The sequence below is a fragment of the Lycium barbarum genome, chromosome 11 (assembly GCF_019175385.1).
Source record: "Lycium barbarum isolate Lr01 chromosome 11, ASM1917538v2, whole genome shotgun sequence".
Taxonomy (NCBI): domain Eukaryota; kingdom Viridiplantae; phylum Streptophyta; class Magnoliopsida; order Solanales; family Solanaceae; genus Lycium; species Lycium barbarum.
Window position 1 is genome coordinate 117,681,939 of NC_083347.1, and position 17,857 is coordinate 117,699,795.

At 33.2% G+C, this 17,857-nt stretch overlaps 1 protein-coding gene across 1 annotated transcript; it reads left to right on the forward strand.

Annotated features, from left to right (window-relative positions):
- Positions 1-14,557: 14,557 nt before the first annotated feature.
- On the forward strand, positions 14,558-16,998 carry LOC132619202 (S-type anion channel SLAH1-like). The gene is made up of 2 exons (XM_060334156.1): positions 14,558-15,453; positions 16,435-16,998. Exons 1-2 carry the CDS (start codon positions 14,605-14,607, stop codon positions 16,699-16,701), a joined length of 1,116 nt encoding a protein of 371 aa, XP_060190139.1. The 5' UTR covers positions 14,558-14,604; the 3' UTR covers positions 16,702-16,998.
- The last annotated feature ends 859 nt before the right edge of the window (positions 16,999-17,857 follow it).

Genomic DNA, 17,857 nt, shown 5'->3' on the forward strand with positions numbered 1-17,857 from the left:
TCTTACTATGGTTTAAAATTATCCTCTAGTAGGAGTTTTTAGGGGTGTCAATGTTACGGTTCAGGCGGTTATTTCAAAAAATTTATACCATACCGATTTTTTCGTTATGTTGTTTTGTATCGATACAGTTTCCCTTCGATATCGGTACTGTTTCGTTATGTTGTTTTGTATCCCATCATTTTGGTTTCCCTTCAATATCGGTATGGTTTGGTTAATTTTTTGTATTAAAAAAACGTTATGTAAAAGTCACAAATAGAAGTTAGAACATGACCATGCACACATCTATAGGATTGTGACAAAAACTCTCTAGATATTTTATCGTTTAAAAGGTGATGAATCAGGAAACCATGAAACCCGAACATATTTAGTCTGCCCAAAAAATATATCATATTTTATTATTTAGAGATAATTTAACTTTAAATTTCTCATTTTATCTCTAATGAGATTATTTTTAGTCTGCCCATAAAATATATCATATTTTATTATTTAGAGATAATTTAATTTTAAATTTCTCATTTTAGCTCTAATGAGACGATTTATAGCCACATAAATGTCCAAGGCTTCTCTTAGATAAGAAATATCAGAAGTTTTTTTCTTTCTTAAACTCCGTGCTCAATCAAATACTGCCACGTCATTTCTTATATCTTATGGCAGGTTCATGATGGAGTTATAAATATTTTTGGATGGGGAGTCCTCTTACCTATAGGGGTAATAATTGCAAGATATTACAAAAGACTCCCATCAAAATGTGACGAATGGTACTCTCTTCATGTTCGTTCAAAAGTAGCAGGGTTCATTTTGGGCACAATTGGATGGTGTATTGGCATGTCAATCATAAATTTAACCAAAGAGCATAACATGAGCACCCATGGCATTATTGGCACCATAATCTTCAGTTTAACCACTGTCCAAGTAAGACATAAAAGCTCTTTGATTTTCTTTCTTACAGAGGCGAATCCAGAATATAAAGCTAGCTAGTTGATGCACCTCTTCATATTTGCATACATATAATTCTTAGAAAAGAATTCCAGTTTTCAACAAATACGCATATACAGGTTGAGTTTAAGATATAGTGGAGGCAGACACACCCATTGCTTATATTGTTTATATATATGTTGAACAGCTTCTACTTCTATTAATCTTTGTATATACATATAATCTTAAGAACAATTTCAAGAATCTATATACATATATATAGTTTGAGTTTAAGATAGTGGAATGACATTCGCCTTTCCCGGATGATATAATATTGTGACATCATAGGTGATCCTTAAGCTGCTCCAGCTATCCATGTCATCTCAAATTCAGGTTTTTTTTACTTAAAGATGTACTGTAAGTTGTGGTCGGTGTGACAATTGACACCCTCTTTGCTAAAAAATTACATTGTGTAGATTAAAAAAAAATCTTTAATATATTGTATACATACTATTTGTTGACTCCCCTTAGCTTTTCGTACATTTACCTTTTTATATTTTAACTCTCCTTAGTAAAAATTCTAACTTTGCCCTTGTACAAATGCTCCTCTTGCTCATATGTTGATCTGCCTTTGCTTTTCCTAAGATTCATTTTGTTATTAACACAACAAATTAACGATCAATCATTTTTAGGTTTTGGCAATGTGTTTGCAACCGGCTGAAGAAAATGTATACAGGAAATATTGGGTGATATACCATAATTGTTTTGGTTATGCATTGATAATCCTAACCATTGTAAATATATTCCAAGGAATTGAGAAGGAAGAAGCAAGCAATAGATGGAAATGGTCTTATGCTGTACTTGTGGGTGTTATGGGATTGACTGCTTTTTTTCTGGAACTTATTCCATGTTTTAATTTGATTAAGTACATATTATCTTCGAATGGTATTGAGTAGCACAAAATTAGTTTGTTATTTATGTATCTGCTGCAAGAATCCTCTTAATATATTTATATCCTTCAAAAGAAAATATAATGTGATATGCAGACAGAGTCAAAGCTTGCATGAGGAGTACGAGTTCGACATAATCCAATAGTTTTGGTCCAAATCTTGTATATTTATTGAGAAACTTAGCGAATATGTACATATAATAAATTCAAAACTAATAAACTTTAAATCTATTACGATAAATTTTAAATCCTGAATTTGATTTTGGGTATAGATGCATATATTTGAATCTATCAACACACTGGCTACTTGATTTCCAATTTAGTAATAATTTATAAACCCAAATACGAAGCACATTAGCTGAAAGAGTTGGTAAAAAAAATATTTACATAATCATGTTATTTGAAAGGTAATTTTAGGTAATTCACTAATGAACATTAATTGATGGTCGGTATATATATATATATATATACATAAATCCAGTAATTTTTGTCCAAATCTTGTATATTTGTTGAGAAACTTAGCGAATATGTACATATAATAAATTCAAAATTAATAAACTTTAAATCCATTACGATAAATTTTAAATCCTGAATTTGATTTTGGGTATAGATGCATACATTTGAATCTATCAACACACTGGCTACTTGATTTCCAATTTAGTAATAATTTATAAACCCAAATACGAAGCACATTAGCTGAAAGAGTTGGTAAAAAAAAATATTTGCATAATCATGTTATTTGAAAGGTAATTTTAGGTAATTCACTAATGAACATTAATTGATGGTAAGTAGTTAGCTATAACAAATGGTAAGTAACCAAAAACAAAACAGCTATCATCGCTCTCTGTCTGTATATATACATACATACATATATATATATATATATGTATGTATATACATACACACTCTAGATATTGAACCCCGTGCCAACACGGGCCCAATATATTCTCTATGCAATTCTAAGAAATTTTCAATATATTTTACGGCATTTCTTGAAAGTCACGTGCGAAAACTTAGAAGTTTTGGGAGCACGGGTTCAATAAATTGTGTTACAGTATATTTTCTTTGTTTCAGATTATTATATGAAATGCTTTGAAAATATATATATTTATGTGGTAGTAAATCATCTAATTAAGCATACACTGACTAACACATAAATATTATTAACATTGGTAAAAATATTATTAAGAACAACAATAATATTAATGATTAATGCAAATTCATGCATTCCAGCACCACATCTTTATCAGCTGAAAATAAAGATGTATTGTAATTGAAAAGTCTAGTGGGGCCCTATTTTATGGAACTGAAATGGTTTTATGTTTGTAAGTGCAGAGCGTGAATTGTAAAATTCAAGTGGGACCCAACGTTTTACCAAGGAAAGTGAAACAACCAAATTAACTGAGCGCGTGGACAGAAAATTCAGGTGGAGCCAACCTTTTAGGACAGAATACGAAAAGATCAAATTAGCCTTATTTGGAAGCACACGTCGACCAGGAGCTGTGTGCTTCTAGAGTCTTCTATATAGCAGTAACAATATAACTTAAATCCTAAAAGAAAGCCTCTAATCTCTCAACAATCTTTCAAACAAAAATGGTTAAAAATTCATGTAAATTACACTAAAAATGCAAATACAGAAGCCAAAACAAGTTCATTTAGGTAGGATAGTGGGCTTTATGCGTCAGTCTGCAAAAGAAATTGGGCCTCCATTCGTTGAGGTCCATAGGAAAAGTTCATAAATAGTCATTTGAGAAAAGAACGTCGCTGCCCCCTAAAAATAAAATAATTACACGCCCATACCCTTCTTACTTTCATGCCCCTAAAACTATTTACCCGAAATGCCTTCAAAATTATAATACCAACATAATATATAAATATACTGAGATGGTATCATGTTCATTTATTCAAAAGACATTTTTCTTAAAGAAACCTCTATGATACCATCATCTTATATACATATTATGTGATGGTATGGTGGAGGGCTGCTTCAGTCCTTCAGTGAGACACTCCTCAGTCCTCCGTGATATCGTCTTGGTACGTAAATATACTGAGATGGTATCATTGAGGATTGCTTCAGTCCTTCTCTTCGTCCTCCATGATACCATCATAATATATAAATATACGGTGATGGTATATCATGGAGGAAGAGTTTTGGGCGGGGATACTCGGGTAAATATTTTGCATTTTGGAGACATTTTGTGTTGTTTTCTCTAGTCCTTTTTTACTTTATCTAGTTCTCTGTAGCAAAGAAAGAAATAAAAAATCTACTTAAAAGTAAAAGATTTTGAAGTTTGACCACTTCTGAAGACGGACAGTTCTTTTAGAATCGCAAAACTCACCAAAAAAAAAAAATGTCATCATACATTCAAGGTATTGATAACATTACTATGAGTTTTCACATAAACTTTTTTCACCATCGTGTTTAAATAGTTGTACCACTTATAGTATGAGACTGGTAATAACTTCATGTCAAAGAAAAGTTAAGCACCCACGAACTCAAAATTCTGAAGCCGTCACTGGCTCTGGATATAAATAGAGTTAAATTTGCCGGTCATGCAAATTCATAGGCTTCTTCCCTTCTCTTTTGGATGAATAGAATGGCTTAGAAGACGCTTACCTACCCATGGTTGCTATGCCTATTACATCTCCTTGACTAATTATCTTAAAATTTACGTTAAGTTCTTGAAAGAATTTCATTATCATGACTGCATACATTCATGTAAATGTTACACAAAATTAAAGTGTAACAATCTCTGTTTCTTCTAAATCCAGTTCATACATAGCCTTATTCCTAGTTCATTATTCTCCATCATTTAGTTAATGTACACTTAATTATTATTTTTACTAAAGTTGTTTATCATCCCACAATTCTGGGCTAACAGAATCGCTAAATCTATTATTTGACCCTTTGGTATCACCTAGGGTCATAGATTAATTTATACTTTCACCATAACTTGATGAAAGAAATTTGAATCTTTTTTTTTTTGTTAAGAAAATGAATAAACAAAATGAACAAAGCTGCGTAATTTCCTATGCTTTTAATGAGTGGACTTTAAAAAAGTCCACAAAGCGAAAAAGCTTTTTTGTGGAATACGTCAAAAATCACTTGCATTTGATCCATACATAAAAAATTACATTGTTTGATTGGAGAAATCAGCAGTGAATCAGCGGTTTCCCAACTGCATCCTAACAGGAAGCTGGCCGAAAGATCTGTGAGAACATTGAAAAATTCCAGCCTGCTATGATAATCACTCAGGTCAGCTGGCACTCCCCTGCCCAAGGAATTTTGAAGGTGAATGTTGATGGCAGTTATTTCAAAAGCAAAAACAAAGCTGGTATAGGTGGTATTATAAGGGATAGCAATGGTGATTTTGTATAGCCTTTTCCAAACCAGTGGACTGCTACAGCAGCAACTACTCGGAAGTAAAAGCTGTTGAATTTGCAGTTAACTGGTGTAAAGTTAACGACTTCAACAACATTATCATAGAAATGGATTCTAAAATCATCAGTGATATGCTCATAAAAAAGACCACTGCTAACAAGAGATTGAAAAACATCATTCAAAGAGTTACAAGAGAAAATGAAGCAGTGGAATTCATTCACTGTTATAGAGAAGCTAATACCAATGCTGATTACTTGGCAAAACTCGCATCAACTAGTGGAAATGAAACCTTGTATACCTCCTTTCAACAACTCCCAAAGGAAGTTAAAGGTTTAATTCAACTAGACAAATGGAGGTTCCCCTCAATGAGAAGGAGATATGAATAAATGTAATTTCTTTGTAAGTTGAGAGTATTTTTGCTAGAGAAGGATAGTGTATAGGCTTAATCCTTCCTTTCTTTTTGGAACATAACATGTACTTGACTTTGGTTAGAGGTTTTGGTCCATGTTCCCCTCTAACGTGTAATTTTTTTGTGATCAATTGACATGGTAGGGGTCTAGCCTAACCCTTCACACCATTGGGATCATAACCATGGTGATGGCTTAAATTAAAAAAAAAAAATCAATTCATCTCTCAAAAGTGACTCAAGATGCATAATTAGTGGTTGCTCAATTGGAGAGTAAATTATGCAATTATGTAAATAGTTTAACCTAAAGTAAGATTAACAATTCGCATATAGATTAATATCTTTTCTTTGCCTTTTACCATCACAAATTAAAGTGTGATCTTGTTTGGTCTTTAACATGGGTGTCTAGCAGATTCCCAATGTGCTACAAGTGTAGATTAGCTAGGGCAGTACTACGTGAAGATTGATTAATAATAAGGTCTGATAATTAAGTTATGTGCGGCTATTGATAAAATAATTAAGTACCTAATCATATACTAATAGTATAATGAAATTAGTCTTTTGCACCTCATTCTCATGTCCTAAGCTGCTTAACGCAGCAAGACATGCAGTTGTGAATTTATTAATATTATTTTCCTTCCATTGATAGTTGTTTGAAAGTGTGGGAAAGGGTGGTGGAGATGAGGGTGAGGAGAGGTGTGTCTATTTCAGAGAACCAGTTCGGATTCATGTCGGGACGCTCAACTACAGAAGCCATTCATCTTGTGAGAAGGTTGGTGGAGCAGTAGTATAGGGAGAGAAAGAAGGACTTACACATGGTATTCATCGACCTAGAAAAGGCTTATGACAAAGTTCCAAGACAGATCCTATGGAAATGCTTGGAGGCTAAAAGTGTATCTGTGGCGTACATTGGGGTGATCAAGGACATGTATGATGGAGCCAAAACCAGGGTAAGGACAGTAGGAGGAGACTCAGAGCATTTTCCAGTTGTGATGGGGTTGCATCAAGGATCAGCTCTTAGTCCGTTTTTATTTGCCTTGGTGATGGATGAATTGACACGGCAAATTCAAGGTGAGGTGCCATGGTGTATGTTGTTCACGGACGACATAGTCCTGATCGACGAGACTCGTAGCGGAGTTAACGCTAAGCTGGAGAGTTGGAGACATACTCTGGAGTCTAAAGGGTTTAAGCTGAGTAGGACCAAGACAGAGTACTTGGAGTGTAAGTTCAGTGAAGCACCTCAGGAGGCTGGCTTGGAAGTGAGACTTGGTACCCAGACCGTCCAGAAGAAAAGTAATTTCAAGTACCTTGGGTATATTCTGCAAAGCTGCGGGGAGATTGACGATGATGTCACACATCGTATTGGGGCAGGATGGATGAAATAGAGGCTTGCTTCCGGAGTGCTATGTGACAAGAAGGTGCCACCAAAACTTAAGGGCAAGTTCTACAAAGTGGTGGTTAGACCGACTATGTTGTATGGAGCGGAGTGTTGGCCGGTTAAGATCTCTCACGTTCAAAAGATGAAAGTTTCCGAGATGAGAATGTTAAGATGGATGTGTGGCCACACCAGGAGTGACAGGATTAGGAATGAGCATATTCGGGATAAGGTGGGGGTGGCCTCGGTGGAAGATAAGATGCGAGAAGCGAGATTAAGATGGTTTGGGCATGTGAAGAGGAGAGACACAGATGTCCCAGTGCGGAGGTATGAGAGGTTGGCCATGGATGGTTTCAGACGAGGTAGGGGTAGACCGAAGAAGTATTGGGGAGAGGTAATTAGACACGACATGGCGCAACTACAGCTTACCGAGGACATGACCTTAGATAGGAGGGTTTGGAGGACCCAAATTAGGGTAGAAGGCTAGTAGATAGTCCCGTTTTCCATTCTTATTAGTAGTCGCATTATCGTAATAGAATTTCTTCTGCTCAGATTTCTGCTATTATCTGTTATTTCCTGTGCTTTGATTATCCTGTGTTATCTGTGTCGCTTGCATTATTTCATTTCATATCGCTTTGATTCTCTTAACCTTATCTGACTCCTTTTTATGCTTTTATTGAGCCGAAGGTCTTTCGGAAACAGCCGTCCTACCTTGGTAGGAGTAAGGTCTGCGTACACTCTACCCTCCCCAGACCCTACGATGTGGGATTTCACTGGGTTGTTGTTGTTGTTGTTGTTGATAGTTGTGGGCAAGAATCTGAACATCCAATTCAAAATCTAAAGACAATGGGTGAAGTTGTCCTAGACATAATCAACCCTTCAATTTGAGACTCTTGCACAACCGTCGAGCGACAAGTATAATCTCTAACAAGTTTTTTTTACTATTTCATCTGAAAGTTTAGACTTTTAAATAAGATGGTCACACTTTAATATGGTATCATGTGGTACTTGACAGAAATCACATTGCGTGAAAACTCATTGGGACCATAAAAATGCATTGTTTTAATTACCTTACCAATACTAGTTCTGAGTTGGTTGTTCAACGCCCTGAAAAGGTAACAACCAACCCTTGATTTTGAGTATTTATGGTTAGAATGATGATTTCGGACTTTGAATAGGTTTATATAATCATTTGGATTTCCAAAATAGTCGGGGTTGAAAATCGAGGTTTCAAGGGTGTCTCGACACTTGCCGAACCATATGGATGTTATAGATTTTTTGCTAGTGTTTGGTATCGTAATCGCTAGACCAAACACCGTGATTGTGAAGTGATGAAACTGGCAGGTTGATTGGTTACGGAGAAATTATTCTATGTGACTGTGAACGTGTGAGTTAACTTGACGAGCTACCGCAAAGAAGGAAATAGAGAGTTGATTTCTGATCAAACACCTCTATTGTGAGGGAGATGTCGCGACCACGAGGGTCAACTTAGATTGTACGGCACAATTGTGAGGAGATGTTCTACCTAGCAAATAAGTGATGGAATTGGTATATATATGTTCAAACAGTATGAAATTAGATCGTAATTTTTGCCATTTTGGAAAAAAGAAAAGCTTAAGAGTGTTATCAAATGTAGTGATTTCACCTTAAATCATTAAATTAAGTAACGATGCTCTAACATCCTATGACAATTATACTTCAGTTTGGAGAATTTTAGCCATAAAATCATGTGATGTTTTGGGGATTTTTTACCTTGGTCCTAAAATAGAAAACTCGAAATTTGACCTAGTAAATGCAGCCAAGATTGAAACTTGATCGCGTTGACTGAGGAATGATAATTTGACTTTTCGAAAATTATGAAAATGGGCAGCTTAGCCTAACTTGATGCATTATTCGATATTTTGTATAAATTGAGGCTATTGGAGGCCGTATAGTTAGAGAGTTGGACAGTGCTAGGTTGAAGATCAAACTATGAGTGAGACTTTGACTTCTTGCTTTCTTTTTCAAAAATATGACCAAAACTTGCATTATCGCCTTCAAATACCTACTATTTTATGAGGCGAGCTCGTGCTAGGTCATTCATGCTACTTTGAGCTACTTACCAGGTGTCATATATACTCTTCTATGACTATGTAATAACTCTATTGAGACTTAATGTATGGTTTGAAACTATTTTTCTACATGCTGAGCATGACATTCAAGAACTGCATTGTTAAATCATGTTAGAAATTTTTGGCAATGCTACATGCTTTGATTGACATGACACTATCTAATAATGTGATCTCTTGCACTATTCATTATATATGTCAGTTAATTGAGTTGATATTAATATCTAACTGGTTCAACAAGAAAGATGACATTTGCCAACAAAAATATTTTTGTTGCCATAGATAGACTACTATTGCAAAAAGCATTTTTGACAACAACATTTTTTTTTGTTGTATAAACTTTTCCCAACGACTGTTATTGCGACGATGTGCAACGACATTTTTGTTGTTGCCAAATATACTTTTTGCAACAACAGTCAATACTATGACAACCAAATTAAATTGTTTGGCAATAAAAAAAATTATTTTTTAAAGATTCATCATATATGCCAATAAGACTAAGTTGTTGCCAAATATTGAATTTTGTCAACTATATTATTTTTATTGCCAAAAGAGTTGTTGCCAGTATATCTATCAAATCTAGTATTTGTTGAGGGTGCATAAATTAGGTCTAGTAGATTCCTAGTATCCACAAGGGCCCATATGGTTTTGATCTAGTGGATTACTTGGTATCCACAAGGGTAATCGGTCTAGTGGTCATAACCCATGAGGACCCATGGTTGGTTATCTGATGTGGTTTGATTTGTACCTATTTGCTATTTATCTTACCTGCTTTATTATTTTGTAGCAGATCTGTATATACTTTGTTATTGTTTTTTTTTTTATGCATTATTTTGAAAGACTTTCTCTGAAGGGTATAACAGGGAGCGGATCGATGAACTCACTAAGTATAAACTCACCAAATTCAATCACTAATATGTGCAAATTCATCTTGCTACTATTGTTGTTGGGTCTTGTTGATCTTGTTCAAGGCGTGTGAAGCTTTCAGTAGAGGAGCCATCCGCAGTTGGTTCGCGGTGCAGCTTCTATTTCATCATGTTCAGTTTCTTTTATTTTCACATTATGTGTTTCACTACTGAAAAATTTCTATTTTCCCATTGAAAAATGTTTAGTGCCTATTTTCCACTGAATGTTAGTGGGAAAAATCTAAACAATAGGGTTTTCATACGGAAAAATTAGGAAGTTGGGTTGATATTGTTAAAAAGGATATCATTGTGGCTGATTCGATAGGAATGAGGTGAAAAAAATCATGTTTTATAGCACAAATTTCTCACTAAATATCGGTGTGAAAAACCTCTGTTTCTAGTAATGTTTCATATGTATTTGATCTATCTTAGATGCTCCTTGACATATGTATTTTGGGTTTGTGCTATATTGTTCTATATTGTTTCATACTTCTCTTCATTATATTGTTCCACCGACAAAAGACTCTTCTCCTTGGAGACTTGATGTTGTTTTGAGTACGAATGGGTACGATGATGTTGCACATATTTACGTATATTTTGATATTAATTTATTTACATTTTTACCGCCCTTTGATTGTAATTCATGTCGAATGTGACCAACTTAGCTTGGCTATTGATTGTTATTTTTTATTAGTACATTCAACTGGAAAACTATTATAACCGATTCTTATTATTTTTTTCTTCTATTTTTTAAGTTCTTAATAACCTTTTTAGGTATGTATATAAACTATAACCATGTAATGCAAAGCTAGCAGGAACATGCAACGTCTTAGGAGTCTTCAAAATCAAACAATTTTGCTTTGGTTGAATTCATGCATGTATAAATATATATACTTGTTTAATTTTGTTTTGCCATGACGTCTATGTCATATCTTTCTTGCAGTACACCTTTTAAATTTGAGTATCAATTTAAAAATATTTGCTACCTAATTCAAGTTGGGTTGATATTGTTAAAAAGGATATCGTTGTGGCTGAGAAGCATAAGCAATATTTTGACATATTTAAAGAAGACCACACAAGTGGGGGCTAAAGCTGAGGCACTAAACTATGTAATTACTAATAACATCATGTCAACACTCTTTCCGAGTTTATAGTATTTACGTTTTAATTCTTCTATCAATGCTAAAAATTAGGGTAAGTATGAGGTTAGACACCTTTTTGTATGAGGAAGTGAATAAATTTCTTAAATATTCACTCAAGCTAAAGGAATTATGAAAAAAATTCATTTTGTTTTGTTTTGTATTCACTTGATGCAACTTCTGTTTTATATTTTAGAAAATTACTATTGGCGGATTATGAATTAGATTACGCCGAAAATCTTTACTGACATTTTAGATTCTAATTCATATTCTATGTGGAACTCAACTAGTAGCGTAGTAATAAAATTTACTGAAAACATTAATTTAGGATCATTTTCTATCTCATCAAAACTAGAAAGTGTTTGTCCAGTGGCAGAGACACATGTATTCGCCGAAAAATTGCACTTTGTAAATACGTAAAAAGAAATTGTTTATGTATATATACTATGTGTTGAACCCCTTAATTTCGTCGTATATTTTTTTTTTTTTATGTTTTGACACCCTTAGTATAACTCCTAGTTTCGCCACTGTGTTTGTCCACCGGGAAAACTACTAATCAAAGAATCACAACTCAAAACAGAACATTCTATTTTAAAATGTAACTAAGTTAATCAAAACATCACAACTCAAAATAGAGTATTGTTGTATTTGAAAACATAATTTATAAGTTATTCCTCTTTCTCTATTTAACAATGATGTAAAAAGATAGAAGTTGTACTTAGGGTGGACATGTACTCATTGAAAAAGTAATTAAGTGTTCAATCTTCTTACATCATTATAAATAGAGAAAGAGAAAAAACTTAATTACGTTTTCAAATACAATATTGTGTTTAGAGTTGTAATTTTCTGATAAGTAGCTTCCCCAGTGGATAAGCACTTTCTAGTTTTGATGAGAGACCGAAAATAATCATAAGTAAATGTTTTAGTAAATTTTATTATTAGACTACTAGCTGGTCCTACATGAATTATAAATTAGAATTTAAAATGTCAATAAGGATAAATTTAATTCATTATGCGATAATAGTGATTTTCTAAGATATAACACACAAGTTGAGTGATTTTATTGATACGAGATAAAATAAAATGACTTTGCTCAATAATTTTATTAACCTGTGTGACCACTTGAGAAATTTACTCCTGAGGAAGTGTGAAGTACATACGTTAATTTTTTTTTTTTTTCAAAAAACCTTCTTTTGTGGTTCGTTTTGCTTTTCTTTTATCTTTTTTTCCTTGTGTTTGGGTAGGGGTGGGTGGGCGGAGCTAGGTGTGGGGTTATAATTGTTTTATTTGAGTCACTAAATTTAATTTAGTATGATGATATTGGTGGATAGAAAATGAGTTTAAATGAAAAAGTGGGAATCTATATAGCAAATTTGTTTGAGAATGCGGTGTAATTGTTATTGTGTTGCATTGAATTTAATAGGGAGTATTATATTGACGACATACAAGAACCTAAAGTGATATTTTGTTAGGATTATTATTTCCTTCATTACATTTTATGTGTTTTAGTTCGATACACAAAATTTAAGAATATAAAGAAGAATTTTGAATCTTATAATAGTAAATTAAAAATGTGTATGACAAATGAAAAATATCCTTTAAATCATGTAATCTTAAGCATTTTACAGATTCTATAAGGAAGTGTCACTGAGACAAAATATAAGAATTGAAATTAAAAACTTACTAAATATTAAAATTTAATATCTTTTCAAAATATATTTTGAAAAATAATAAATCACATAAATTTTAACGGATGAAATGACAAAGAAAGAAAGAAAAAAAGAAAGAAAGAAAGAAAGGAGAAGAAGCACAGAATATAAAATAAAACAAAATAAAAACTTTGGGAATAAAGTTATGGCGAAGCACCGATTGGAAGGTAAAGCAACAATTTATTTCAATATACCAACTATATGAGCATAGTGCTAACATGAGGCACACCACCCAATTCAGCCTTTATAACTACCTAGTTATTCGTGCAATAAATAGGATCAAATATTTATTATCTCTAAGAATGAAACATTAATTACTCCAAGCCTAGTTAGGATTACGTTGTTGCTCTAAAAACTTATACACACTGAATAAAGCTAATAAATGCGTAACATATGTCTCTCAACTCTCTTATATGCATTTTAATTATTATTTACTATGGGTAACATGAACACACACAAAAACACATTTAATCACGTCTAAAATTGTTTATTTGATGAAGCATGAAGTGTAGTGATATAAAATTTATTTGTTTGACGAAGCACACGCTCTAAAAGTTAACGGTTATATCAGCTGACGATAATGGTTATCGAGAATTGTGGCTATGAAGTTGTGGCTATGAAGTTGCGGCTAGTGATAGTTATTATTGGTAGAGGTGGTTGTGGTTGAAGGAGTGTTGATTGTATAGTGGTGGTAGATAGTGGTGGTTGACATGATAGTGGTTTTTATTGGTTGTTGAAGGTGAAGGCCGGTGGTGTAGCTAATGTGTGGTTAAAATATGGCAGTGGAGGTGGACTGGTGGTTGGTGGTGGTGATAGTTTGCGATGTAGGTGAAGGCAGAATTAGTTAATCCATCGTGGAGGTGATTAGTGATGATATGTTGTGATTGATGGTGGTGATTAGTGATTATAATTGGTGGTCCGTACTGGTGGTTGCGTGATAAAAATTGATCGTGGAGATGATTAGTTGTGGTGGTCGATATATACGATGATGGTCGGCAATAGTGATTATGTATTGGAAGTTGATGATGCTAGTTGTGTGTCTATAACAAACAAAGTAATAGTATAAAGTCGTCTTCACATGAATCTTTAAATGAGTAATGTCTTGATGTTTTAAAACTCCGTATGAGTTGTAAATGATGCTGACCTATTAAGAGCAAATAAGTGATTTTAAGGAAAACAATAAATGCACTTAATGGACAAAAATAATAATGATTGAGATTCATACCTCTATTTAAGAGCAATGAAGCTTGAACTGATGGAATATCTAAGTAAGTTTTTCACGATTATAATAAAAGCATACGTTCTATGCATTAACAATGTAAAAACAAATTACATAATTTTGTCATTTAAAAGATAGCAATAGGTATACTCCATAAAATATCTAATTGATAGCCTTGATAAAGGGGAAGCAATCTTCTATGATAAGTCAAAGTACACTAATAATGTAAAAATATTTTTACATTGTTAGTATATATAATTAATTGATTATAATAAAATGCATGGTACAGCTAAGTGACCTAACAAAGGATGTTTACTTCATATCCCACGAATGATCATGACGGGTCCCACAGTACATCTTGCTTTACTAATTTTACTAATCTTGTATTATATGAGTGTGAACTTTTAATCTTCAAGTCACCTATATATACCCCTAAATACCACAAATGTAGACCATATTCTCCTACATTCAATTTGTATTTTTACAAAACCATTTCAATGGGGGAAGAAGCTTTTGAGTCGACAATCAAGGTCACAATAAGTGATGAGAAAATTCACTCTAAAGATGTTGCCAAGAAATCAATGTCTTCTACTTCCCTATTGTCTAAACTTCATGCAGGCTATTTCAGAATTACCCTCTCTCTAGGTGGTCAAGCGTTGTTATGGAAAATTCTAACTGAACATTTGGTCAAATCACAAACCTTTAAACACAAATATCACTCACTCCCTTCAACTACTTTCCTTCTACTATGGTGGATTTCACTTTGTACCCTTATGATCCTCTCTTTTCTCTACATTTTAAGGTGCATTTTTCACTTCCAATTAGTGAAATCAGAGTTCTTGCACCCTGTTGGTGTCAATTATCTCTTTGCACCATGGATTTCTTGGCTTCTATTGCTCCAATCAGTGCCATTCACAATCCCAAATCTTTATTCTTGCCAAGTTTTATGGTGGATATTCGTAGTCCCCGTGGTGATTCTCGATGTGAAAATTTATGGACAATGGTTCACTACTGAGAGGAAGTTCTTGTCAATGGTTGCAAATCCAACAAGTCAACTTTCTGTTTTGGGAAATTTGGTTGGTGCTTGGATAGCTAGCCAAATGGAGTGGAAGGAAAGTGCAATTTGCATATTTACACTTGGATTAGCACACTATTTAGTTGTGTTTATCACGCTTTATCAGCGATTATCGGGTAGTAATCACCTTCCTGCCATGCTTAGACCTTCATTTTTCTTGTTTGTGGCTGCACCTAGCATGGCTAGCTTAGCATGGGCTTCTATTTCTGGGGATTTTGATATGCCATGCAGAATGCTCTTTTTTCTTTCACTATTTCTCTTCATCTCTTTGGTAAGTCTATTTATCTTCTTGCTTCTTCTTCTTTTTTTCTTTTTAATTAGCTTCAATATATATATATATATGCATGCATGCATTTTATATTATAATTAGGGACATATCTAGTAGTCTTAATCCCATTATATATAGTCTTGTACATACTACCTTCCTCTGTCTCAATGTAGCAATCACTTTCCTTTTTAGTATGCCTCAGGGAAAATGATATTATTTTATAGTTACAAATAGTTTTACTTATATTGAGATAATTTATAGCTATACAAATATTTATGGCTTGTTTTAGACGATTAGTTTCAAAAGTCTTTCTTTCTTAAACTTCGTGTTCAATCAAAGTGCATCGTATAAATTGAGCCGTGGGAAGTAATAATTACTCCCTTCATTTCTTTTTACTTGTGTTATATATATATATTGACTTGTCACTCCCCTTAAAAAATTATTTATTAATTGTTTGTTTGACTACCATATTATTTATGCACAGGAGCCTGGAAATATAAATTTGACTACCAATACCTTTTGAAGATATTTAATAATAAGGATAATATTGAAGGTAAATAATAAATCTCTCTTGATTTGTTAAAATAGAAAAGTAAAATAATAGTATAAGAGACTAGTAAAAAGAAACAGATGGAGTAATACTACATTCCAGTTTATTTGAATCGATTTGATTAGGCACGGAGTCTAAGAAAAAAATAAAGACTTTTGAACCTCGTGGTCTTAAAAGTATCATAAATTTGTGTGACTATAAAGTTTTTAAAACTCCCGATGCTAAACATGCCTTAACATTTATGTGACTAAACAAGCTTTTCAGTAAGTGTAAAACAGATAGTTTATTATAGTGATTTATTCTTTTTACTATTAATTTCAAAAGCCTTCTTGTGATGGAGAATTGTGATTTAGTCATTTGTTCACTTTTTAAAAAAAAAATGTTGCGTACTCCACTGGTCACGCTTGTCTATCTAATAAGTTGTTGTGATATAGGTTTGTAGACCAGCAATATTCAAGAAATCAATGAGGAAATTCAATGTTGCATGGTGGGCTTATTCATTTCCCCTCACATTCCTAGCCTTAGCCTCTGCACAATATGCACATCAAGTGAAAGGCCATGTTGCTTCTGGGCTAATGCTTCTTCTCTCTGCCCTCTCTGTTCTTGTTTTTGTTGGTTTGACTGTGTCCACAGCCCTCAATCTTGACATGCTGTTGCATGATCATGATAGATATTTAAACTTCACTAGGAGCACTAACTAGTGTATGTGTTGCTCAGATTCTTCAAAAATGTTGATGGGCACGTGTTGGATCCTCCAAAGTAGTGTGTTTTTGAAGGATTTGAGACGGATGCGACGACATTTTTAGAGAGTTCGAGCAGTAGATTACTACTCTATTTCAAGAAATGATTATGAGAAAGCCTAGTGCTAATATTACTATGATTCCTCATTTGGTTTATATATTTTTCTTTTGTTACTCCCTCTCTGTTTTATTTTTATATATCTTAGTTTGACTAGATACAGAATTTAAGAAAATAAAGAAGACTTTTGAATCTTGTAATTTAAACTAAATTCGTATAAGTATTAAAATATCCTTTTAATCTCATGGTCTTAAATATGCTATGTATGGAATTGAAAAGTTACAAAATATAGAAAGTGATATTCTTTTTTAAACACACTAAAAAAAAAGTAAGACACATAAATTAAAACATGTACTATTTTGTTCTAGAGTTGGTGGACTTTGAAAACATTGAATTGCATGAGACTGGTGTTCTAGGGTCTTTGCTTGATATTGTTAGGCTAATTTGGACAAGTTTTACAACCAAAACGAACTATTCAATCCGTTGCAATTTATGTGATATAATTTGAATCGGCAAGAAGTTTAAGATGAAAATAAAGACTTTTAGTATTTGTGTTGCAATAAAATTTTTAAAATTTATGACGCCATAATATTGTGTGGTTGTAAAAATCTATCATTAAGTGTAAAACAAAAAGTGTAACATTAGGTACTTCCAAGCATAGAAGCGTGTCAATTATTTCGGAACAAAGTAATAGTAAGACATGACCTATAACAGAGTGAGTAAAAAATAGTAAGCTAATTGGTCAAATTTTCTACCCAGTCAAAATATGAAATGCGCAATCAGAAAGGAAATTATGAGACATAATTAAGTAAATAAAAATATTTTTTTTTTATAACAATTTAAATTTTTAAATAAAATGAATCACACATATTAGTAGAATATCAAAGCAATCAGAGGTCTTTAATTCGGATCTCGCTAACACTACTATTTCTATATACTTCCACTTGTCCACAAATGTTAACTCTCAATTGGACAACACTTCTTAAAAAAGGAAAAAGTCGTACAACGTCCGTAAAGTATGCTTCCTAATATAGTGCAAGTATTATGTGGCAATCAGTA